At 42.4% G+C, this 25,781-nt stretch overlaps 1 protein-coding gene and 1 long non-coding RNA gene across 7 annotated transcripts; one reads left to right on the plus strand and one right to left on the minus strand.

Annotated features, from left to right (window-relative positions):
* Nucleotides 1-308: 308 nt before the first annotated feature.
* LOC133364996 (uncharacterized) lies at nt 309-21,003 on the minus strand. 6 transcript variants are annotated; one of them, XR_009758081.1, is made up of 5 exons: nt 20,717-21,003; nt 17,669-17,826; nt 4,994-5,090; nt 1,273-1,361; nt 309-657 (listed from the first exon to the last, which is right to left on the minus strand). It is a non-coding gene; the product is annotated as an uncharacterized LOC133364996 (long non-coding RNA). The 6 variants fall into 6 exon arrangements; XR_009758082.1 differs by lacking the exon at nt 4,994-5,090 and adding an exon at nt 5,330-5,399; XR_009758078.1 differs by lacking the exon at nt 17,669-17,826 and having other exon boundaries at nt 5,001-5,090.
* A 2,965-nt stretch (nt 21,004-23,968) lies between these two features.
* Nucleotides 23,969-25,579, plus strand: LOC133364973 (signal transducing adapter molecule 1). Its single transcript, XM_061586117.1, has one exon. The coding sequence runs from the start codon at nt 24,176-24,178 to the stop codon at nt 25,562-25,564; it is 1,389 nt and encodes a 462-aa protein (XP_061442101.1). The 5' UTR covers nt 23,969-24,175; the 3' UTR covers nt 25,565-25,579.
* Nucleotides 25,580-25,781: the final 202 nt, after the last annotated feature.

The raw sequence follows: 25,781 nt of genomic DNA on the forward strand, positions 1-25,781 counted from the left end.
TAGAGAAAACCCTGTTTGGCTTACTGTAAAGAAGCCGTTCCTGACAACCCTTTTATTACGTTGGACCTAAATAAATAGAGCTGTTAAAATAGCTTCCAGATGACCATTTTCCTTTTACTGCTTATAACATTATGTCACTTTTTTTTGCTTTGCTTTAATAAGCTTCACACTCTTTTTCCTTTCCAGTACTTTTATGTCTGTTTATCTTGAAGCCTGAAGACTGTTTTTCCTCTCCTGTAAAATAATGTGAAGTAGACAGCTTCTCTTCATAATAGCAAAGCTTAATTGCGATGAGACATTCTGGGATATGTATATCTTTTATTATTTTAACTTATCACATAGATCTGGAGCAAGGCATTCACATATCCACACGGAAACACACACACTGCTGCCCTGCAATGTTCATACATGAGGTCTGCTGTTACCAGTCAAGTTCCAGTTAGAGAGATTTGGCAGCAGGTTTTATGTTGCTGTTCCAAATGCTTTTGACCACTCTGCTGATGTTCACTCCACAGTCTTCCCTTCCGTTATGCAACCCTCCTAAGACAGCCGCACAGCAAACAAAAAGCAGATGTGGCATATAGTCCTCTTCAATTGCAGTGGAGGCCTCTAGCTCAGCGGCAGGAGCATCTCAGTCAGAGACAAATACCAATCCACCTGCACATAATAAGGGTTAATTGTGAGGTTAATGCAATGAAGCGTCGTAGTACCAAATAGCTAAGGGTTATATGACGCAGCAAAAACATTCACACATGCAATTAATTTGGCACATACCCAAACAAAGGAAACCTTTAATAGAGGGAATTGCAGAGCATGTAATTGTACGTGTGGTAGGAAGGGTTCTACTTATGTTGTGCTAAAGAAACCTCCTCATGTTTGCATGGGGCTGCGTGCTCTCAAGTAAACAGATAAATAGTGCCCTATGACTGGAAATGACTTCATGGGACTCTGTTGTGCATTAACATGGCATGCTCATCATGTTCTGATGATAACCCATATAATGAGGGTTAATTGGACCTGTCCCATCATTGGGTGTTGTTGATCTGCACTGTGCAACTAGAGGGGGGAGGGGAGAAGAGAAATGAATGGAAGAGGACAAACTAAAGAGGACCGAAAGTCAGCAAAGGTGTCTGATTCTAAAGCGGCAAGAAATCTCACTGGTTTTCCCATGATGAATCATGGTTGCAAAATCTGATACTTGTAAACTGTAGCTGAACTCTAAAACACTGTTAAAATATAGTAAAACACAGTTTAAAAATAATACTTACACACCTTAAAAACAGTCTTTCATCAGTGATCTAACAGTCTTTCATCAGTGATCTTCAGGTTGCCAGGAACAGTCCTCTTCAGTCATCAAATGCCTGAGTTAAAAGGAATTAAATGGAGGTGCAAATAATTAAATAATATTCTAGCTAATTGGAGGTGGAAGGGGATGGAGGGGTGTCTGGACAGGAATTTGGTTGAACCCACAAATCAAGTATAGATACACACAACCAGTCTTCTTTGAATGTGAAGCATTTCCCCAGTCAGTCCAAGGGAAGATTCACTTGTAAGTGGGTTGCTCAACTCATTTTTCCAATGCCCTTGGCAAAACTGTTTTCCCCGACCCCACTCTGGCTAAATAATTAGTAGCCCAGCAGTGCCAGCCCTACTGTTAGGAACAGTGAGGCAATCACCCCAGATTTTGAGTGTCATGAAAGGGCGGCAAATTGTTACGTTTTAAAATTTATTATTATAAATTTATTTAAATTTATTATTTATTATAAATTTATTTAAATTTATGATTGTATTTTATAGGGAGCTGGAGAAGAGCTTGATTTGATTTTAATATTTCTACCCCACCTTCCGGCCAAAATGCCCTCAAGGCGGCTTACAAAAGAGCACCAATATAAAAATACACCAATAAAACATCAATAATATATAAATAAAACAATAAAAACAATACAATTGGTAATACATTTCAAAGTTAACACAAACTACCTCCCCCCTCACTTTAGCAAAATAGGTATTATAGACATTGGGCTACTTTGCAAGGCTAGCCACACTCTCTCAGTCATAGTCCTATCCCCATAGTTCTGGGTATGGCATGGCCCTCTCAGCCTGCGGAAGCCGGGGCTCCCGCTTACGATGGCGGCGGGGTGGCGGTTCTGGCCCTGGAGCTGCCGGTTCACCTTGCAAGGGTCCCGAAGTTGGAGCCCGATGCGGGGAGGGAGGGAGAGCGAGAAGCTGCCAGAGGCCTTCCCTCACCATGGCCTTTCTGCATCTTGGGCCACAACATCATCCCCAGACGAGAAGTGAGCAGCCCCTGAGATGAGACAGGCGCCGGAATAGCTGTGATGAAGAAATTCCAGGGGAGGAGAGTTCCCAGGCTGAGGAGGAAGAAGATGATCCCCACACAATGGAATGAGTCCTTGGGGGTCGCCTGGGTTGCCATTGGGAAGCTGCTATCCCCTGTTGGCAATGGCGGCTGCTGCCGCTGGTGCCAGGCTCTTCGGAGATTTGGTTGAGGGGGGTATTAAATGCCTTGACTTGGTTCAGTGGTGGCAGGGCGGGGGGTATTTGCTGCTCTGCCTCAGGCAGCAAAATGTCCTGGACTGACCCTGTAGGCCAGGAGTTCAATGTGTGTGGTAGGCAGTAGTGGCCAGTGGGGCAGCACAGGTGGGGCTGAGTGACTCTCCTGACTTCCCAACACCATGTGGCACTGCCGCTTACCGAAAAGAAGTGAGACAGGGCATGGAGAGCTCTGTGTGGTATAGTGCGTGGTGGCAGAGCCAATCTAATGCTCTTGCTGCTGTGTGCCACACCACACTGCCCTCCCCGCACCTTGCTTCTCCTCCTCCTCTTGGTAAGTGGCAGTGACACATGGTGTTGGGAAGCCAGAGGAGCAATGCAGCCCCACCTGCACTGTGCTGCTCTGCTCTACCAGCCACTATTGGTTATATAATATTTGTGGTGGTTAGATATGAACATAACTTTTCCATATACTGAAGACGGATGAGGAATGAGAACTGGCAGTAACTTCTACTATGGCTGTAAACACACTAATGTTTCCATTAGCCACATCTGGAGGGGGAATGGGTTGATCTGCTGATCAGTTGCAAAAACTGTTTGAAGCTGGATTTAAACAACACTCAAGCTGATCCTACCAGGTTTTACAGTAAAATGGGGCAGGGTTTGACTAGTGTCGTGTGTCCCCATTTTCAGAAAAGAGGGGTGGAGACACACTGGAACTGGCAGAATAGTAAGTGTGTCTCCTTTCTGCTTTCAAGAATATCAGTGAGAGGAGTTCTAGGTTTTTAAACTGATGCATCTTTTCTCTTTTATACCTGATCTCAGTTTTCATCCAGGATGGATATATCCCACCCGCATGCACCAACATTTTCCTTATTTTCTCCTTACCTATCCCTGGTTAGTAATCACTTATCTCTCTCTTTTTTTTCTTTTGGGGATAAGTTGTCAGAAGTTTGTTAAAAGTATTAGGGCTGTGAAACAGCTCCAGCTGAACCCCAGATACCGAAGCAAATTGGGCCCATTCAGGCTGGCGAGGGATTTGGCCAGAGCAGGTTGAGGCAACCCCATATCTTATCAGGTCCACCCTGAGTGACCTGGGGCTGTCAAAAGGGTGTGTGTGTTTGAGTAGAGAGGAGAGGAGGCAAGAAGACACAGGTAGTCTGAATGTTCCCCCTTCTCCCCAGAAGTTTCTTGCTTACCGGGCTTCAGTCTGACACTCCTGCTGCTGAACCCACACTGCTGCCTCGCTCATCCCCTCTTGGTAACCAGCAGCAATGCATGGCCTTGGGAAGCCAGGTAAGCAATGCTGCCCCACACCACCGGCTGCTATTGCTTCTCCCCCCCCACATGTTTAAGTAGGGTTTCAAACCATAATTAAACTGGACACACAAACATCAACTCAATTCAAGGCTCAGATCTGAGTTGGGCTGGCACCAGATTGTCGAGGCTGGAGCTGCTCTGATTCACCAGCTTGGGCCCCAAATGGGATTGGGCAATGGATGTGTACAGCCCTAAAAAGTTTATTTGTTGGTATTTTGTAGAAATGGGATGAAAATGCTTTGAAAGACTGAATCAATCTTGCAAGGCGGGATGGGGAGCAGAATTCTAAGACCTTTCACTAGGGAAGCAGCCAAGGGTTTTCCCTTCTTCATCTTTTTTTTTTTTTTTAAAAAGTCTTGCTTGATGCAGAGGGAAGGCTATTTTAAGGGTTTTTTTTAAACCCACACATATCATATTTAAAGGTAAGACCCCACCCCCATGAAAAGATTTAGCATTTCTCCGCTCCCCCTAGTCCTGCAAAAGTTGGGGAGGGGACATTCAGCTCAGCCCCCGTTTTTTAAATATATATTGCTCCAAATTGTAAACTGTCCTTCCAACAATGCAGAAAATGTGATAATACATAAAATATAACCATTAGGCCACATCTGTACTATACACTTAAAGCACTTGTATACCTCTGGCTTTCCCCGAAGAATCATTTGTAGTTTGTTAAGGTTGCTGAAAATTGCCAAGAGACGCCCCGTCCCCACAGAGCTGTGGTTCCTAGCATTCCCTAGGAAACAGGATTGATTGGTAAACCAATGGAGGAAGCCATGACTGTTAAAGTGGTATCCTGATGCTTTAAATGAATAGTGCAGATGTGGTCTTATTAAAAACATCCCAATTAATTAAAAAAACAACAACGGAGCAACAGCATGAGAATAAAATCGAAGAGTGGTTAATAATCTCACTCCAAATGTCTGGGAAAATAGGATTGTTATTACTTGCTGGTGAGTCTGAACCTTGGACAGTTCCTTGTAAGTTTAGACTAAAACCTGGAGCAGATTCCACTGCTCCACTGACATGGAACCACCAGCTGCCACTGATTGGAGGTCAGTTATGCTTTTACAGCATATCTTTTTCAAAAGCACAATCAGCCCCTTGGCTTTTAAATCCGTGGATGACAAACTTGTGAAGTGGATATGCAAGGCAAATGCTCTACCGCTAACCCATGGTCCCTTCCAGTGAAGTATGCAGCAGGTGGTCCGAAGCCTTCAACAATGTGCAGCGGTCGAGTGAGTGGTGCTTGCAAAGTGATCCTTGAAAAAAGAATAAGGGTGTTACAAGGATATCCTTATTTTTATCTGTAAAATGTTGGAAGGCAGGCTGGCGGGTAGATTTCTCTCTCTACAGGGAATCCTTTCAACGCTGACTTGTCTGCTATGGCACCTCTGTGTTTTCAGGATGATTTATTTGTCAAAGCTCTTCTATGCTTATTGTAACACCCACAATTAAGTCACAACTATTTCTAAACAATATATTTGTAAAATAATATTACTCATGTATCCTGCCTTTAGTGATCTTCCTCTCTCATGGCAAACTTCCTTCTTTGGGGAAAGAAAATCCTCCTGGGGTAGATTCAGATGTTTTGGACAAGAGGAAAATATGTTACTTAATGCAGTCTAAAAATCAGTGTAACATGTTTATTCTTATGCATTTTAGGAAAGAGAATAGTGCAGAACATCAAAGTAAGTTGCAGTGAAATCCGTTTTTTACAGCTGCATTTAGCGGATATACTCATGATAGTTTGAGGCCATTTGCCATTTCCATTTTTCATTACCATTGTCAAACAGTTTACAGAGAGACAACCTAAATTAAAACAAAAGAGAAAAAGAAAAAAGCTATCAGTGCCTTCAAGAAGTTTACATTTTGTTTGTGTGAGGTGAGGTTGCCCTTGATGATCAATGGCTTCATGAAGGCCTTCAAGACATCCCAAAGCCACTTCTTGGTGTCTCCCATTGCTCCATGTTAGGAGATTTTTTAATATATATATATATATATATATATATATATACTGGAGAATGCATCCTGATCTCACAGAAATCTCTTTATGCATTAAGGTTACAAAGTGACTTTGCAACTGTACAAATAGTTTGTTGGATTTCCTGCTCCCTCAGCCCTCCATCTTCATCCGGGTAGGGAAGAATCCCAGTGATTGATGAAGGGAGATGGTATTTTAACCAAGCTGTGATGGATGCTGCTGAGGTGAAAGGGTGAGAGCTATTAATAAACAGAGTCTAAAAACCTTTTAACGCCATCATTCACATTCACGCGTCTTTAACCTCAGCCACCTTGAGATCTAGCGCGGACTTATTACAAGGGAATAAAATGTATATATATTCATGCTCATTAAGATATTTAATTTGCCCCGTCAAATGGATGAGGCACTGGTGGCACTGCTGTTTAGCATCTCACTTGAATGCAGAAAGGTAGCAGATTTATTTCAATCCCGTTGGGTGCTGACATTTTAACCCACTTATCTGTGATTTATTCAGTCCCTGACAGTGCCAAAAGAATGATGTGTTTTGCCCGAAGGCTCTGTGGGTGAGGCAGCTTGACATATGCCTTTTCTTTCTCTAAAAAAAGGGTGATCTCCTCAGCTGTTCTGAGGATCCCAACACTACGGTGGGCAGAGAGATTGTTTCTGAAATACTGTCTTCAGCTATTTCGTATGGGCATGTGATGAGGGAGAAAATGAAATTGGACGAAAGTAAAATGCTGATGAATTCCTCCTCCTGCCTCCATTTTTTTTGTGTGTGCCAGTTCCCCTCAAGTTTCTTTAGTTATTAGTCTCTACAGGTCATTTGGCAACCCCTCCCCACAAAAAGGCCTTTAGCATGAGTAATGCTGAAAATCTTTCAGACCACAGGGAGCTGCCTTATACAGAGCCAGACCCAGAGCTTGGAAAAGTTATTTTTTTTGAACTACAACTCCCATCAGCCCAATCCAGTGGCCATGCTGGCTGGGGCTGATGGGAGTTGTAGTTCAAAAAAGTAACTTTTCCAAGTTCTGGCCAGACCATTGGTTCATTCAGCTCAGTATTCGCCACACTGACTGCCAGCAGCTCTTCAGGGTTTCAAAGAGTCTTTTCCAGCCATCCCTTGGAGATGCCAGAGATTGAAACTGTGACCTTCTACATGTCAAGCAGATGTTCTGCCACTGAGCTATGGTTCTTCCTTAAAGCCTATGTGGCACCAACCTTCTTCAAGCATTACTTGCATGAATAGGGCAAGCATTATGAAGGAGGCTGTCAACACATGCATTTGGCCCAACTCCCAAAATCATAGAGCCCTCTGATCCCTGCCATGTCTAGACATGAAGCGGACAGCCTCCAGATGCTTCAGACATGATGCCCCATGCAACACAGTGATGGTTTGAGGGGGCTGCACAATTTTTAGGGCAGGGCTGCACCAAAGTTATGTTAATTTATGGATTGATTTAAAAGATTTAAAAGCCTGCCCTCCAAAATAAAATAGTAAAAAAAAGGGGGGGAGCTAGTTTTTTTCTGAATTTTTCCAGTTTTTTAGTGGGCTTTTACATCTCTAGTTCCATGGACCACAGGTCCTTCAGCAAATATGAAATGTTAGGGCTGATTCCAAAATTTGGGAAGAGCACATGGTATCATTCTTTGTAGACTGAACCACTTCAGACTACAGGTAGGGTCATGTATGAATCCTCTCTGATGTGAAAGAAAGAAAGAAAGAAAGAAAGAAAGAAAGAAAGAAAGAAAGAAAGAAAGAAAGAAAGAAAGAAAGAAAGAAAGAAAGACCTCCCAGCTTGCATATTAAGGAAAAGGGTTATCCCCTTCAGTTAAGTGAATAGAGGAGCCCTCATGTGCAGATGGTCCATGAAGACTAAACTAGATAGATGAAATGCAAATTCATTGACATGTTAAACTAGACCAGACTAGACAATATGTTAAAGGATGGAGTGGGTTACTCAGTGGCTGGGGGAGCTGCATTGGTAGCACCCTGGCAGCAGGGCTGTTGCCACTTCCTGGGAGGGACACCAGGCGGTGGGGAGGCTGGTGCAGTGTGGGAGGACTGGTGGAGCCATTCTGGCAATCTCACCAGTGTGCCTGCACCATGGCAACTTCCTGCCACCTTACCCCTCTCCCTCTTGCACAGTGACCCTGCTGCTGGGAAGCTAGCATTGTGACTCTGACCAACCAGGCAAGCTACTTCTGGTTAAATCATTGGTTTATATATTGTTTTATTTTTTTTTTAAAAAAACAAACTGCAGCCATGTGAGGGCCAGAGGAATCCAGACCTGGACCAAACCCTCCTGTGTTTTCCCAACAAAAATCCTCCCCCCCGACTTTGCAGTTTACCCCAGGAAGAAAACTGTACCATGCATGGTGCTCTAAGCTGGGGTCAATGAGTGCCCCCCACAACCTTTCAAACCAGCATGATATTTCCCAACATCTTCAACGTATGATGATTTTGCTCAGGGATAGATGAGTCTTTCTCTTACAATCCAATTTTTTACTGCTGGCGTGCAGACGTTTCCGGTTTGGATTTACAGTGAGCTGCTTTTCCCTCTCAACTTCATTATTAGCTTTCTCCTAAATGAGTAGCTGCTTGGGACAGAGTATCAGAGATGTCCTTCTGTTTAATTTGCCCTTGGCATCTGTAATCCAAATAGTAAAAGTGGCAGTGTCTATTCCAAGATCCATTTTCACTTGTTCAGCACTTTTCCTTTTTCGGCGACGAGCACACTTCATGCTTTCTTGGGAATTCATTAAGGATTAGTTCAGATTGGCTAAGAGGGGAGGCTACTGGAGACACCATCATGTTCCAATTTTCCATTTCACCACCACCACAGCTGTACTTTCTACCTTTGGTAATTATATGCATCCATATGACTCGTAAAAGCATATTCACACAAATTCGGCCGGCAGCCTTTTATTCATTTCCAAGTTCACTTTTGACTATGATGGGAAGAGACGTTGCTCTAAATGCTTAAAGTGAAGTAAGATCCTCTTCTCCCCCTTGAAGTCAATTTATTTATATTATGAATAGAACCTTTGTTTAAATCAGACATATTAGGATGTCAGTAGTGTAATGAGTCGCTGCATTTCATTTCTCCGCATGAAAGCAACTTCAATTCAGTCTCCTTGTTTTTCATGTACACATGTAAGATTAATGTGCAGAACTTTTGGCACAGTCATTCATGGGTCCCTTCTAGGAATATCTGTGGCAAGTTGACTCCTCCAAGAACTTGAGCATATAGCATTTCCAATTCAATCCCTTCCCTGCTCTAGCTTTGACCACCTCTTCAGTGTCTGTATAATCATGTATTTTTTAACAAAGTCAGGCATTTGTGCATCAGTGGAGGAATGGGGTTGCTCATTGATGTCAGAGTTGAGCCATAGGCAGCTGTGAGCTGAGCCAAGAACCAAGAACATAGAGGTACAAAATGCACATAAAGCGCATCGGAGCCAAAAATAGCCTGTTGCTCAAGCAAGGCTCTAGCCTGAGGTAGACAACCATTCTTCTGTTGAAGTTCACATTCCCTCAGGAACAATCTGTTGTGCTCTGCAATAGTCAAAACCAAAAGTGGGTGGAGCTACCCTCTTTTCCCTCTCTCTCTGTCACCACTTTATCTCTGTCACCCCTTTTAGTCTCTCACCTTATGCTCCCCTCTCCCCACTTTATTTTCCTCTTGCTATCCAACTGAAATTGGGCCAAAGGCTCCATAAAAGTGGACTGAGAGCTGCATGTGGCCCTCAGGCCACAGCTTCTCATGTGAGCTGAAGATGGGCAAATATGTCAATTTCAGTTTCTAATTTCTTCAGTCTTAAGTTCACTTTGCCCCATTTCTGCATCAGTTTGTAATTTTCTTCTTTAAAAAGTCTGCATGGAAATCTGTATGCATTCTTTAGGTGGATTTCTCCTAATTGATGCATTTTTGGAAGCAATTTTCTCAACTACAGTGCATTTTTGTACATTATTTCCTCTAATAATGTACCTCACATGTTGGGACATCTTTTCCCCTCCTCCACATATATTCATGTTTTTTGCACACATTTTTGGGTTGGAAAACCTCATCACAAAATTTGGAGATGAGCAGAATTTCAAAGAATAGCAGCATTTTGGTTTGCATATTGGTTCAGGAAGTGCCAATGAGGTAGGTTCGCATTTACCCCCCTTGTTGAGGAGAACCAATGGCCAGCCAGGCTGGGCATAATCAGGTCAGAGCCTAGGAATACTTCATTGCTAGGAAGATGTTCCAAACTGCAGGTCTGAGACCTTACAATACAAAACAGCCCATGCACAAAACCAAAGCTTCACAGTTCTATCCCAAGCTGCTGTAGCAACTGAGTACATTCTGTTTGCTGTCACATGCAACCCCCATCATTCTCAGTCACTTCTTTTAATTTGTAGCAAGTCTGCAGGAAGCAAGATGGACTTTGGGCTGTTGTCAATGTGATAGTTAGTGAAACACATCCTCAGGCAGTGTTTGGACCTTGATTGGCGTAGAGGTGCGATGCAGGAAATGGTAACATTTGAAATGTCTCCCAAAATTCATGTAAGCTCTGAACCATAGGCAGTAGTCCTGAGATGAGCCAAGCATTAGGAGCCATGAGTCGCAGCAGGCGATAAGAACAGAGAAGTTAAGCCAATAATCAGGACCAAAGTCAGGATCAAAGAACAAGCCAAAAGTCAGGACCACAGAACAATCAAAGGATGCAAGAATACCCCAAAGTTCAGGAAAACTGTTGTTCATGCAAGGCTCAACCAGAACACAAAGCCATCTTAGTATAGTCCTTCCTCTTATTGTACTTTCTTGCTGTCCAGGGGGATCCAATAGCCAACCCAGATGGTGGGGTTGGTCCAGAGCCTCAGGCTACTTCATTGCCTAATTAGACACTGCACGCTGCAGTTCAGATGTAGGAGAATTCTGACAAAAACAGAAACAATCGGGAGTGAAAATTGCTGTTGTTCACTTCTTTGTCCCATGTCTGGAAAGGAATTCAATCCAGCAAATACTGTTGGTATTCTCTGTTGTTGTGGCTTTCAGTCCACAAATGATACACAATTGATTACAACTCTCTCCGTTTGCATTGTGTTTCCTTTGCATTAAAATGAATGGGGTGGAATAACGTAATGACAATGTAATTCACGTAATTAATTACGGAATTATGTAAGTTACGTAATTTCACCATGGCGGACAGCGAGGCAAATAACAGTTTTTGGTGGAAGACGAGCTGCAGCAAAATGGAAACAGTGCTGCATGCGACCAACGCAAGGCAAAATGCCTTTTTACATCCCTGCTCATCACATGTGGCAGCATCACATAAATCCAATTTAAGCCCCAGCAACAAGCCTAGAAGTGAATCTTTCCTGGCAAGATGGTCTTTTTTCTCCTTCTGTCTTTTCCAGTGAATTATGGAGTTCCACCTAAGCTTCTTAGTGGTTTCTCAATGAAATGATCTGTAATGGCAGACAAGTATCCCTGAAAGGCAGCTTGTTCATCAAAACTAACATTTCCCGGCAGTGTGTAGCCACAAAAGAGTTTGGGGTGTGCTCTAGGCTGCACTCCCAGTTCATGCAGGATAGCTGTGAACATGCCCCAGCATCTTGTAAAATGCATTGAGATTTTGTGGTAATCATGTTGAATTTCCTTAGCAGAAAAACTAAGATAAAAAAGTCTCTTGAAGAGTTGGGGATAAATGGATTTTCCCTGTACCCTTGACTTCTTCCATGGGTTTACTATGCCCTGCATTCTGCTCCTCCAGAATTCTAGGTGAGTTTCTAACTTAGGGTTGCACTCAACGAAGTCTTACTCAGAGCAGACCCATTGGAATTAATGAACCTAAGTTATTCATGTCTATTAACTTCAATGGGTCTACTCTGCACTGAACACTGATAACTTTGGAGCATGCACAGCTTGCTGCAGCTTTGTCCATACTTCCTCACCCCATAATGTCGCTGATGTGCATATGCTCTTTGACAAAAAGCCATGGAAAGCAATTGTGAGCAAAGGTGTTAACTGCATCAAGGTTCTTGTTGTGCATGTTTGTAGACATGCAGCCTTGCCTGCTGGGAAAACACCTCTCAAAAGAATCTTGATTCAACTATAGGTGGGCATTAACATCATAATTACTTCCCTACCCCCTCTATTGTTTTAATCAATGCAGGCATCCACCCTGTTAATGGGAGCTGGGAGAAAAGACATATGAACCAAAGGAACTCAAAGCTCAGGCAAACAATTGCATGGACAGTGTTATGTATAAACTTAAGACATATAAGTGGAACAAATGGGGGGTCACACATACACTCTGGTTTGGCAACAAAATTAATCCGGACAAAAATTTGAAGGAGTACAATTTCATAACTATTTCTACTTGAAGGTAGAATGAGCGAAAGTCACTGGTCTTCAATACATCCTATATTCCACCTTTCCTCCAAGGAGCTCAAGGTGGTATATTTGGTCCTCTCCCTACCCATTTTATCATCACAACAACCCTGTGAGGTAGGTTAGGCTGAGAGACAGTGATATACAAATAGTGAACTCATTACCTGTGACTGTGGATCCTTATGAAGGCAAAATGTCCCCATCCACCCACATGAAGGAGACATCAGTAGGAGTGGTGGTGGGAGATTCCATGTTTTGCATCAGTACAAAAAACTGTAGAAAAAACCCTTAGAGTTGGAAGCCTCCAAAACAGACCAGTGAGGACTCAGCAGGCTCAAGATCCATGGAATGCTGCCTGGCAGCTGGGAGGTGCATGGAAAACTAGCGGGGGAGGAGTGATGGAATGGTGCACCTGGAAGAGGGTTGGCTGACTGGCTAGCTGTAAACCTGAACAGGAGAGTTCCACACGGCAATAGTTTGTTGCAATTCCCACTTGTGAAAACGTGCAACAGATCAATTTCTCAAGGGCTAAACCTGATTGGCCAGTCGCCAGTCCTGCGGCAGTATTCATTCTATGAGCCACGTCTTTTAACTTATATTTATTTATCAAACCTTTCTATACCATCCTTCCTATCAGATTTCAGGGAGGTGCACAACATAAAACACATACAAACACCACAGACAAGAAAGCAGAGGCTCAGGCCTTTGAAAAACAGACAAAAACTTGGAGGAAGAAATCTGTTTTAGGTTGGTATCATTGGCAACTTTCTTATTTTTGTGCAGGGATTGTCTTTCAAAAGAATTGCTTTTTCTATATTCCAAGAATCAAGTGAAATAACTGTGTGCAAAATCTGGCATATAATAAATTGAAAAGTTTGCTCTGTTTATTTGTGATTGGTTCTGATGTCATTCCTCAAAGCGCTCTTCTGGTTCATGCACCATTGCATAGACAGATTGTATTGGGGGAAAGCTTTGAGCAGAGTATATGTCAATAAAGCACCGTCAATATGCATATCCTGTAAGATTTAACTTTTCATGGGGATATGAATGTCTTAGTAGTAATAACGCTTTGTTTCATAAATTCTCCCCAAGTTCTTCTTAGTTTTGACAGCTCGTGACAGTTAATTCTAACAACAATAGCAGCAGCAGCAACAGAGATGTGAGTGGTCATTAGGAAATTTGGCAAAAGGTGCCATCAGTATGCTGATGACACTCAGCTCTGTTTCTCCATAATATCTGAATCAGGAGAGGCCATGCCAAAATATTCTAGGCCAGTGCCTGGATGCAGTGGTGGATTGGATGACAGAGAAGAAGCTGAGCCTGAATACCAGCAAGGCAGAGGCCCTGTGGCTGAGTGGTTCCCATGTATGAGAAGTTGGCCAACTGCCTGCCCTGGGTGGAGCTGCATTCCCTTGAAGGAGGAGGTATGCGGTCTGGGGATGCTTCTGGATCCAGCTTCGTCACTGGAGGCCCAGGTAGACACAATAGTTAGGAGCACCTTTTACCAGTTTCAGCTGGTACAACAGCTGCGGCTATTCCTGGACTGGGAGAGCTGGACCAGAGTAGTCCAGGCACCAGTGACTTTAAGACTGGATTACTGCAGTACACTCTATTTGGGACTTCCCTTGCGCTTGGTCTAAATTAGCTCCAATTAGTGCAGAATGCTGAAGCATGATCGCTGAGAGGGATGAGACCCTAAGCACGTTAATGTGGGTATAAGCCACCATTTTCTTGTAGAATAGTATAATTTAAAAGTAAAAATCATAAAATGAGCATCTGAACACATGAGCATGCCTGACCAGTTGCACCCTCACTATATTAAAAAAAGGGGATGGGATGCTGTGGTGACTATCATCTGCCCTGGTGTGCCTAGATAAGGTGGGAACTGTTTGCCAATTCTTTAATAATTCTGTTGCATTCTTGATGGTCATTTGTGGGGGTTCCTGGGCTGCAGATCCCAGGTCTCTGGCCCCAAGGTCCAGCCCTAGTTGCATCAGTGCTGAGACCAGGTAGTAAATGGTGTAAATTCTCAAAAAACAACCCCGTGGACCCCCTACCGACTGACCCTGACTAGGAACTGAGGAGCCATCACTTTAATTGAAACCACAGCTTCATGGCAGAGACCCTGAGTGCCCTCTCTATTTTATAAATTATTGACAAGGCATCAGAAAGATTCAGATTGTGCAACAGCTAATTGGCCCCACGGTCATTTCTCAAAAGTCCAGAGTAGCTTGTTGGTTTTTAGATAAAAGCTTTTTGTTGCTGAGCTAAAATATTCCCAGAGTTTGAACAAATCTATGTTATTTATTTGCTTTTTAAAATAATGTTTGAAGGCCAGGCTTTGGCAAGAAACTATGAGGTCAGGATATTTGCTGGCTAAGGAAAACTTTGTTAGAATCCACTTCTGGGGTGGAATTTGCCTTGACACGATGTATTCTAAATGCAATAACAATAACAAAATAGCATTAACTTCCTATGAATTTGATGGCTCATATTCTACTAGGAGTTATACTATTAACAGCAAGCAGCGTTCATGTCTGGAAATGTCTCTTGATATAATCCTGCTGGGTATTAAAAATGATCATGTTATGTAAGGATAAAGAAGCAGAATTGCTTTTACATAGACATGATTTACAGAGATTCACCCACCCACCCACTCCTGTCCTTAAAATAAAAGATAGCAGGTGATTCCAGCTGGGAAGAGTCGGCAATCTCTAGTGGTTTCAAATGCAGCAGTCAGCCATAGCTGAGTAGTACTCAACATGCTTTGCATGCAGAAGGTCCCAGGTTCAGTCCCTAGCAGTTCCTGCTTAAAGGATCAGGAAGAAAATAGTAAGAAAGACCTCTGCTTGAGATCCTAGAGCCGGTACCTGTTAGACTAGACAACTCTGGGTTTCATGGGCAAATGGTTTGGCATGTTACAAGGATCTCTGAAGGAAAGGGCCATAGCTCAAAGGAAAAGCATATGTTTGAATGCAAAAAGGCATAGGCTCAATGACATCTTCAGGTCTGGACCAGACTCCAGTCTTAAAGCCCAGAGAACAGCTGCCAGTTAGAGAAGACAGTAATGAGCAAGATGAGCCATTGATCTGACTTGGAGTATTTGCTCCTGTGAATGGCTTCCCGAGTGAGGCTTGCCAGCACTTAACGTTAAGAACTTTGCAGGGCCTGATGGAACACTTTTTGTTTCCCTAGGCCTTTTAAAACTAAACAGTGTTTAGCTGAGTTTCACAGTCTCTTTTAGAATGATTGTTTTGCAGCTTGTATTGATTTGTATGAGGATAAATAGTTGTATTGATTTGGAGCAAATTTATAATAGATCTGTGCAAAGCTGGCTAATAAATAAACCATTATAATTAAGCATGGACTGTTTCCTGACATCCCTAAGGTTGCTATTCCTATAGCTGCAAAACAGTGTATTAAAATTAATGAGTGGGGCCTTTTGCTAAAGAGATGCCATCTTCAAACTGTGCAATTTTCATTGTGATATTATTCTGTTAAATCTGATCATGGTCTTCCAGATTACTTTTCTGAATTATCAGTTAGTGTGATAAGGAAAGTGTTTACTGCTTTGAGATTCCAAACTTTGCCCACAGTTTCTTTAGAAGGCAGATACCTGTAAAATGATGTTTATGCATTTGTGGCCAAGATATTGTTCGCTATGAACCCCATAGCATTCCCTGTATACTGTTCCCTGTATAATTCCCCTAGGGATAGATTTTTGAAATGGATTCTTCAGATAGTTTCTGAGTTGAACAGCAGGGAGAAAATCTGTTACTTACTGGTTGACATAGATAAATATGTTACACATAAAGTTTGTATATCCACTCCAGGAGCCTGACAGACAAAACACACACAAAAAATGGGATTCAAAGTGCTGGGGAATCATCTGCGTTAAAATTTATCTCTCTGCTTGATTGTTTGCAGTTTTGCGATCCTGGCCAATGGGTTTTAGCAAATAAATTCTGACTGATTGATTGTGAGTGTGCAAGCTTTTTAATTTCTCTTGGACTTTTGTGTCAACCACTCAGAGGCAACAGCATTACACCAGTGGCACTTAGTTGACCTGCCATGCTCTGGGTCAGAGGAGGCTGGTCCATTAGGTGACTGCAGCTCTGCCCCACCAATCGCCATCTACCCTCAGCCAGCCCCTCCCCTGCCTACCTCCTTACTTACAACCAGAGGATGGCACTGGCTGCCATTTTCTTCCTCCTTAATCTCAATGCTGCCTTGCAGAACCCAGCAGGGTTGGCCACTAATGGAGTCATCATCCTAAACTTGATTAACCTTTGGTCTAATCTAGCAAGGTGACAGCATCAGCTGCAGTCTCTAAGTGTAGCATCTGACACCATTAGTCTGCTTCTTCACCTAGGGAATATATACAGTATATTTCATAATGTAAATTCCTTTGATAGCTTTGATAGGGACTGTTTGTTCTCCTCTGTACTTTTTTAAGGCTTTCATTCTATCATTAGATTCATGCTTTCCCAAAGATTTAACTTGAAGAAAAGTTTTTGGCTGCATACCAGCACATAACTGGCTGAGAATGACAGATTAATTATGTCCGAATGATGTCTGCCTTGAATTTCAATTTGGAGTCTTCTGTTTCCGTGTTTTGTGTTGGCTATCTATTGATATTTGTTGAGGTGAAAGCAGGAAGACAGGAATAATGAATATTTAACTGTGCAGCTTTGAAACAGTGGCTTTTGCATAACAGGGGTCCAATTGGTCCCTTTAAGTTCATATAAGGCTTCGGCAGAATACAAAAAATGCTGACATTTGCAGGTCTCCAAAATGGACAACCATAACCCTCAATTAGAGGCATTACCGAGGCCCTCTTGAAGGAGTAAGACAAATTCTTTATGAGACACAGATGCATTTCTGAACCATATTCATGTGTCACCATCCACATATGAATCTCTCTCTCTCTCTCTCTCTCTCTCTCTGTGTGTGTGTATGTGTGTGTTTTGGAAAGGAAGGGAGCTTTGCGTGTTCAATGTGAGTTTTACAACACTTGCATAATTGTATTAGTAGTCCAGTTGGCATAATAAATTGATTAAATTAAGCACACTTACTATAATATATTTGCGTAAGGATATCATCACACATCAATTCACTTGTCCACTGACAGGTGGTGCTGTGACCTACAGTATTATAACAGACTTCTGAGAACTGCTGGGTCAATAGAGGAAGGAGACGGAGGCAGGCAGGTATAAAAGAAGAGGGGGTTGGCTATGGCAAGGTGAGAAGGTGAGTGGTGGGGGTGAGGGGGATTGGTAAGGTGTAGGAAGGTTAGGGAGTAAAACTATTAGGGGCATAGCCCCTACTAATAATACTTTTTCTTACCATTACTGTTGCTTTCAGATGTGCAACTGGAAGGAAGACCATAGTAAGCAATTTGGACTAACTAGATGCATGTAACAGACAGCGGACCAGTGTAGAACTGTTAGTTTTTTTAGCATTGTCTTATCCCTACCTTCTCTGATAGCAGGAGAAACTATCTGGTATGTTGCCCCTAATGCCAAGTTTGATATCCTCATTCGAATCCTCTTGAGGAAAGGTGGATTTGTTAGATCTTGGTGTCCCAGTTGAAAGCTCTATTATGCTGAGGAGAGGAGGAAGTAGTCTTGTAACCTGTGTGCAGCAGTGGATAAAAATGCTGAACTTGGATTTAAGAGATCAGAACATTGGAACGTAGGAAGCTGCCTTATACTAGTGGTCCATCTAGCTCAGTATTGTCTAGACTGATTGGTGTGGCCCTCAAGGGTTTCAGACAGGGGTCTCTCACCAGGGATTGACCTGGGACCTTCTGCATGCAAAGCAGATGTTCTACTACCACTGAGCTACAGATTGGTTAGCCATGAGCCAGTCACTCTCTTAAAACCTGTGCTACCTTGCAGGTGTTGTGGTACCTACCATTTGGGATTCCTTCCAATTAAATATTAAACAGGCATTGTCTCTGTTGTCTTCTTGGTGCCTACTGAAGACCTTCTTCTTTCAACAAGCCTTTTATGCAGTCCATACCCCAATCTTCATCTGTATTGTAATTGTTTTTAAAATGATTTTAAGATGCTTCTAAATATGTTTTTAAGATGTTTTTTAAGGATATTTTTTGTTAAGACATTTTAAAAGAAGTTATTTGTGTTTTATCACTTGTTTGCTGCCCTGGGCTCCTTCTGGGAGGAAGGATGGGATATAAATTCATAAATAAATAAATAAATCTACCCACATACATGCCACCCTGAGCTCACTGGAGTATGGGCATCTGCAGAATTTTTTTGGGGTGGGGCAAAGTAAATAATCCAAATAAATAAATAAACATGCGTGAAAGGGGAGTGTGTTAGCCCCTGAGAAAAGTCTTCTAACATGTTTCCTTCTCCTTTCCTGCTGATTGGAGCCAATCAGAGTGAAAGGAGGTGAGTCAGCCACTGAGAAGACCCTTCTCAGTAGCTAACACTCTCTGCTTTCATGCTCCTAGGGATGTATATGTTGTTGTGGGAGAAGGTACATGTGGGACGGAGTATAGAAATGACGATGGAGAGCAAGTGAGCGAGGAGGTGTGGCATGGTTATCATGAAAGGACCCTGCACTTCTGAATTTGCCACTACACTACTGGAATTAATGAATTTGAGTTAGTCATGTCTCTTAACTTCAATAGGTGTATTCTGAATAAGACTAGGATTGAATACACTCTATTTTTTAAAAAGAAAAAAGAAAATTGGGAATCGGAATTGCGGTTCTTCTAATTAGGGACAGCTGCCCCACTCTTGTCCACTCCTGTGGATGTCCATGCATTGGAGAAAGAGGGGAATATGCAAGTACCATAGATAAATAAAATTACTGGAGGAGTGCTCAGTGTCTAAGCCAGCCTTTCCCAACTAGTGTGCCTCCAGATGTTGTTGGACCACAACTCCCATCTTCCTGACCATTGGCAATGCTGGCTGAGGCTGATGGGAGTTGTGGTCCAACAACATCTGGAGGCACACTGGTTGGGAAAGGCTGGTCTAAGGCATTAAAAGCCATTAAGTCTAATCTGACTTTTTAGATACATACCTTTGTGGATAGGAATACTATAACCGTTTTGCTCCAATCTGCACCCACAAGAATTTCCTAGTTATGACATTTAACCAGAGGGTTTCCCCCCCTTTCCTATCCTGAATGCATTTCTACAGAATAATTTCTTAAACTTTGCAAATAGCCTCTTATGCATCAGCTTAAGCATCCAACACAAAGCCTGATTAGGCAGCTTCAAAAAAACTGTTTTTGCTACAGTGTTTGGCTAGGACAGTATTCTCTACATTCATGACTCCTGAAACACCAGCTTGTCTCGGATTTGGCCTACCTATAAACACCATTGCCTGTTAGTGACATCTGTGGGAATAGATGGAAACATTTTCAAGATGGAAACATTTTCAAATTGCTTTTGTACTTGCTCCCTGCTGAGCTTTGGCTCCAAGAGGTAACTTTCTTACTTTCTTTGTTCCCAGGAAAGATAATTGGCCCAGCCTAGGTTGAATTTATCTAGGTCTCATTAGCATAAGTCTTTCCCAGCTTCCTCCTTATCAGCCGAAGCGTTGAAGGACAATGGCCCAGAGACCACCATGACAAAGATCCAAAAAAATTAGACAAGGTGCACTGTGTGTCTGGCATCTCTATGCTAGACATATTTGTTGGCAAGCCTTATTGGTTTCATTGGAACTTGCATCCCATACACACACGATGGATCACAGCCCAAATCCCAAGAACAGTTTCTATACACCAATACCAAAGAAACGTAAGTAGCGAATGGAAGTAATTATGATAATGCTATTTCCAGTGGATCTTGAGTCTCTCTGCTAAGTTGACATGTTTGTGCAACCCCCCCCAACCCCAAACATTTTCAAGCTGGCATCCATATAAGCTGCTTATTCTTTGTTCCACTGTCTGGGGGCAAACAGTAGCCAGCTTTCTAAGAGCCGTTTTCCCCCTGGCAAGAATAAATTTTCAAGACACAATCTGGATGAGTTTCATACAACAGTAAAGTTGGGTTCATCTATGACTGTTTTTGTGCCAGGAGAAGTTAACACAAGTTGCTCTTTCTGTTCTAGTTCATATTTTGAACTGGTCTTATGGAAGGTTCAACTAGGGATGGGGAAATATGTCAGTTTTGATTTCGTTCAGTTTTGCATTTTTCCAATCTTAAATTCAGTTCTCCACATTTCTGCATTAGTCTGCAATTTTTTAAACAAAATCCTCACGAAAATTCATCAGCATTTTAATGTAAACTAAACCATTTCTGTATGCGATTTTGCCAAATACACAGATGTTTTCAAAGCAATTTTTCCTAATATAGTGCATAATGCATCTTTATATATTGTTTTCACTAATAGGTATATTTATATGTACACTTTGCACTAGTATATAATTTTTGCACATATTACTTGGCTGGAGAATTGCACTGCAACATTCACAGAAGTGTGGATTTCACAAGACATCTGTCTTTCAGCTCATATCTTGTTTTGAAAAGCGAATGAGGTAAACTCACCTTTCAATGAAGACTGAAGTAAATTTCTTCCGTAGCCCTAGTTTCAACCCACGTCTACATTTATGGTGCTGTCTTTTGAAAAAAGTGGTAAAATTGAGCACATGGAGGTAGGCCGTAGCTCAGTGGTAGAACACAGAAACATACAGAAAGTCCCAGGATCAATCCCTGGCACCTCCAGCAGGGTCTGGAAAAGACCCCTGTCTGAAACTCTTGAGACCAGGGGTGAAGAACCTCAGGCCTGAGGGACAAATGTGGCACTCCACTGCCTCTGTCTGCTCCTCAGAACTCTCTGCAGGCCACTCCCCTCAGGCTGCACCCTGAGCATTTTTGTGAGTGTGCTTAGGAATTAGTCTCCTGTACACAGTTAATATTTACATTTGTTGCTCTGCCAACTTTTACTTCTGGCTCTTTCCAATATTGGCATGTGGCCCTTAGACAGTTGCCCAGAAGGAAATGTGGCCCTTGGGCTGAAAAAGGGTCCACACTCCTACTTGAGAACCTCACTGAAAACAATACTGATCCAGATCATAGGTCTTCAACCCATGGGTCATGAGGTGGGCTACAAGTCCATGCTAGGTAGGTCTCACAAAGTCCCAGTTTTGTAGCAGAAGCACAGAGGACTGGGTACTCCTCCCCTTCTTTAGCCCAGGAGTGGGAGCAACCACAGAAGAGGGAGGATGGTACAGAGAGAGTGCAGACAAGGCAGCCAACGGGTACTGAATGGCATGTGTCTGTCTGTGTTTGTGGATCCTTTGCCAAATACACCTAAATCCAGCAGCACCCTCAACTCTGGGTTTTGCACCTATGGTTGAGAAGGAGGGACTGTTGCTGGATCAGGGCAATGGTGGTGGCGGTGAGGTGAGGGAAGGTGTGGAGGATTGGCTCTTGGCTGGGCAAGAGCAAAGATGCCCTTGGCTGGGCATCTTGACAACACCCACCCTGCATAGAGAATCCATCCTCTTCTTGATTCCTTGCAACAAGAGGACCTGATGAAGGAGGCGGCAACTAGGGTTGGATGAGAATTTCGATTCAGTTCACATTTGAAACTGAATCTCAAATCTGCAATTTGCGAAACAATATGAAAACCGAAACTCAGACATCCTTTAAAATTCACACTTATTCCAATGTTGCTATATAGTTTACAAACACACCAGTTTTACAAAAATGCATATGTTAGGGGAAAGTGTGCATAAAAATGAACATATGAGTGAAAGTAATGACAAAAATGCATTATATGTTGCAAAAATGTGTCCATGAGTCAAAACTGCCTGCAAAAATGTGTATATTAGGAGAAATTTATACTAAAGCATTGGAGAATTTTCATGAGGATTTTTTAATATAAAAAAGTGGCCAGATATGGATCTGTAGGCCTCTCTGTCTGGGCCTTGGGACTCTCACCAGGCTACTCCCCTGCCCAGGCCATAGCTCCACACCTTTCTGAAGTGCTTTTGCCTGCCTCACATGCGTTCTTGAACTATTATAATGCCTCTTGCTTGCCTGGGTGGAAGATGCAGGCGTGTAGTAGAAACGTAGCCCAAAATACAAAAAGAAGAGGCGCATTCATTGCTCAGCCCACTTTTCCCTCTAGCCCTGCCCTCTACTGGCAAGTGGCCCTCAGAAAGTTGCCCAGAAGGGAATGTGGCCCTCAGGCTGAACATGGTTCCCCATCCCTGGTCTAGTCCAACATCCTCTCCACTCAGTGGCCAACAAGATGCTACAAGAATCCCTCAAGTTGGACAAGAAACCTATAGTCCTCCCTCACAATTTCTCCCCAGAAACCATCAACTCATTTGAAATGCAGTGTTGGAGGAGAGCTTTGCGCATACCATGGACTGCGAAAAAGACAAATAATTGGGTGTTAGAACAAATTAAACCAGAGCTATCACTAGAAGTTAAAATGATGAAACTGAGGTTATCATACTTTGGACACGTAATGAGAAGACAGGATTCACTAGAAAAGACAATAATGCTGGGGAAAACAGAAGGGAGTAGAAAAAGAGGAAGGCCGAACAAGAGATAGATTGATTCCATAAAGGAAGCCACAGACCTGAACTTACAAGATGAACAGGGTGGTTCATGACAGATGCTCTTGGAGGTCGCTAATTCATAGGGTCGCCATAAGTTGTGGTCGACTTGAAGGCACATAACAAGCTGCTGAAGATATTAGCCATTGCTAGACCTATCCTTCAAGAATTTCTCTATATTTTCTCTTAAGTCCCATGTCCTTTGCTATATCTTGTAGTGGCAAATTCCATAAATTTAATTTTGTGAAGGAGTGCTTATTATTGCTTGTTCTGAATCTACTGACATTCATCTTTTAGTGACTTGTCAGGATGTTAGTAGCAAAGGACTAGAAAGAGGTACTGTATCCATCAAGGAACCTCAGAATTTCTCCTGCATCTTCTTCATTTCCCATCCGACAATATGCAGGTTGGTGCAGAACATTGAGACGTATAGGAGGAGAACAAATGAAGTCTAGAATTTACAACAGTGGCCAGTATATAAAATTTAGGACAGTTGATAAATCTTTACTACCTCAGGTAGCGGTGTAGTCACGACCTATGGTGGGGTTGTAGACCCATTACTTTTTTGGGAGCAGGGACCCAGCCAGGTCTCTATGTATGAGCCAATCAGCATGAAAGAGGAGCATGTTAGCCACTGATTAGAGTCTTTGTCCTTTTGTGCTGATTGGAGCCTTTACTTTATTTATTTGCGGTCGTGGACCCAACTATTATCAAAACATTGTACAGACAATTTAGTTAAAATAGAGTTAAAAATAATACAGTACGTTTTTTAAAAACAGCGACATTATTTTTACATGATCTGGGTCTACTAAATTTCCAAGCGTTGTAATTGAGCCATATATACAAATTTAGCCATATTCAAAGTAATTTGTTTGTTTAGTCCGGATAATAAAAGCACAACCTATTCCCAGGAGACATTGAGGATGTATTATCTATACTACTTGATAAAAATTGAGCAAGTATAGAATCGTATAAATGACATTCAAATATCACATGATAAAGCGTTTCAATTTTTTCAGACTCACAAGGACATAGTCGATTTACGTAAGGTATTCCTTGGTATCTCCCTATTAAAAGAGAAGAGTGTAATGAGTTGAATCTGGCTTTTGTAAAAGCCAGACGCAGTTTAGGGAGTATAAGAAAATCTAGATATGGGGCATAATGAAACGAATCAAAGTGGCGGCTGTGACTGTGGAGACTCAAGAGGGGGAAGATAGAGATAGAGTGAGAGAGGGAGACGGCAGAGGAGGAGGAGGAGGAAGAAGGGTGAGAGCGAGCGGGGGGCGGAGCTTAAGCTGTCGCGAGCCCTCGCTCTGTCCGTCACTCCCTGTGCGGAGCCGTTTGTTGCTGTTTGTTGTTATCCCCCCCCACCGAAGGGGCGGGAGAAACTTACCCTTCTTATCCGTTGCTGGTGGCTGTTCAACCCCCCGGAAATATGCCGCTCTTCACCAGCAACCCCTTCGACCAGGATGTGGAAAAAGCAACCAGTGAAATGAATACTGCCGAAGACTGGGGGCTCATCTTAGATATTTGTGATAAAGTTGGACAGTCACGAACTGGACCTAAAGATTGTCTTCGGTCTATTATGAAGAGAGTGAACCACAAGGATCCTCATGTTGCTATGCAAGCACTCACTCTTTTAGGAGCATGTGTCTCAAATTGTGGTAAAATATTTCATTTAGAAGTATGTTCAAGAGATTTTGCTAGTGAAGTAAGCAACGTGCTGAATAAGGGTCATCCAAAAGTTTGTGAAAAATTAAAAGCACTCATGGTGGAATGGACAGATGAATTCAAGAACGATCCCCAACTTAGTCTGATATCTGCTATGATAAAGAATCTTAAGGAGCAAGGTGTTATGTTTCCAGTTATTGGTTCACAGGCTGCAGAACAAGCAAAAGCAAGCCCAGCTCTAGTAGCTAAAGATCCTGGAATAGTAGCAAACAAAAAGGAAGAGGAGGACCTAGCTAAAGCCATTGAATTGTCACTTAAGGAACAAAGACAACAACAAACACCGCTTTCCAGTCTTTATCCAAGCACCTCAAGCCTCTTAACAAATCACAAGCATGAGGGCCGAAAGGTTCGGGCTATTTATGACTTTGAAGCTGCTGAAGATAATGAATTAACATTTAAAGCTGGAGAACTTATCACTGTGCTTGATGACAGTGATCCAAACTGGTGGAAAGGTGAAACTCATCAAGGGACAGGATTATTTCCTTCTAATTTTGTAACTGCTGATCTTACTGCTGAACCAGAAATGATGAAAGCCGAGAAGAAAACAGTGCAATTTAGTGATGAAGTTCAAGTTGAAACAATTGAACCAGAGCCTGAACCAGTTTATATCGATGAAGATAAAATGGACCAACTGTTACAAATGTTGCAAAGTGCAGATCCAACTGATGATCAGCCAGACCTCCCGGAGCTGATCCATCTTGAAGCAATGTGCCATCAAATGGGACCTCTCATTGATGAAAAGCTAGAAGACATTGACAGGAAACATTCAGAGCTCTCAGAGCTCAATGTTAAAGTGATGGAGGCACTCTCTTTATATACCAAGTTGATGAATGAGGATCCAGTGTATTCGATGTATTCAAAACTACAAAACCAACAGTATTATATGGCTCAATCTGGTGTTTCTGGCTCTCAGGTTTATCCAGGGCACCCTCAAAGCAATGCATACTTGGTAGCAGGAAATGCACAGATGAGTCATGTTCAAGCTTACAGTCTTCCATCGGAGCAACTTCCACCTCTGAATCAAAGCACAGTTCCTCCAGCAGCAAGCTCTGGATTACCTACCCAGCCTGTTCAGACACCTTACACAAAGTAATAATGGATGTTGTTTGGTTCTTTTATTGTTTGTTTGTTTTGTTTTCTTGATTTATTGTATTTATTGTATTTATACATTGCTTGTTTTTTATCTTTTTGTACACCGCCCAGAGAGCCTTCGGGCTTAGGGCGGTATATAAATAAAATAAAATAAATAAATAAATAAATAAAGTTTAAATGAAAATATAATGGAGAGCAAGTTTTTGTGGCCATTGAGA

The sequence above is a fragment of the Rhineura floridana genome, chromosome 10 (assembly GCF_030035675.1).
Source record: "Rhineura floridana isolate rRhiFlo1 chromosome 10, rRhiFlo1.hap2, whole genome shotgun sequence".
NCBI classification, from domain to species: domain Eukaryota; kingdom Metazoa; phylum Chordata; class Lepidosauria; order Squamata; family Rhineuridae; genus Rhineura; species Rhineura floridana.

Coding starts and splice junctions, on each gene's coding strand:
- LOC133364973 (XM_061586117.1), top strand. CDS start 24,176: ATGCCGCTCTTCACCAGCAACCCCTTCGACCAGGATGTGGAAAAAGCA.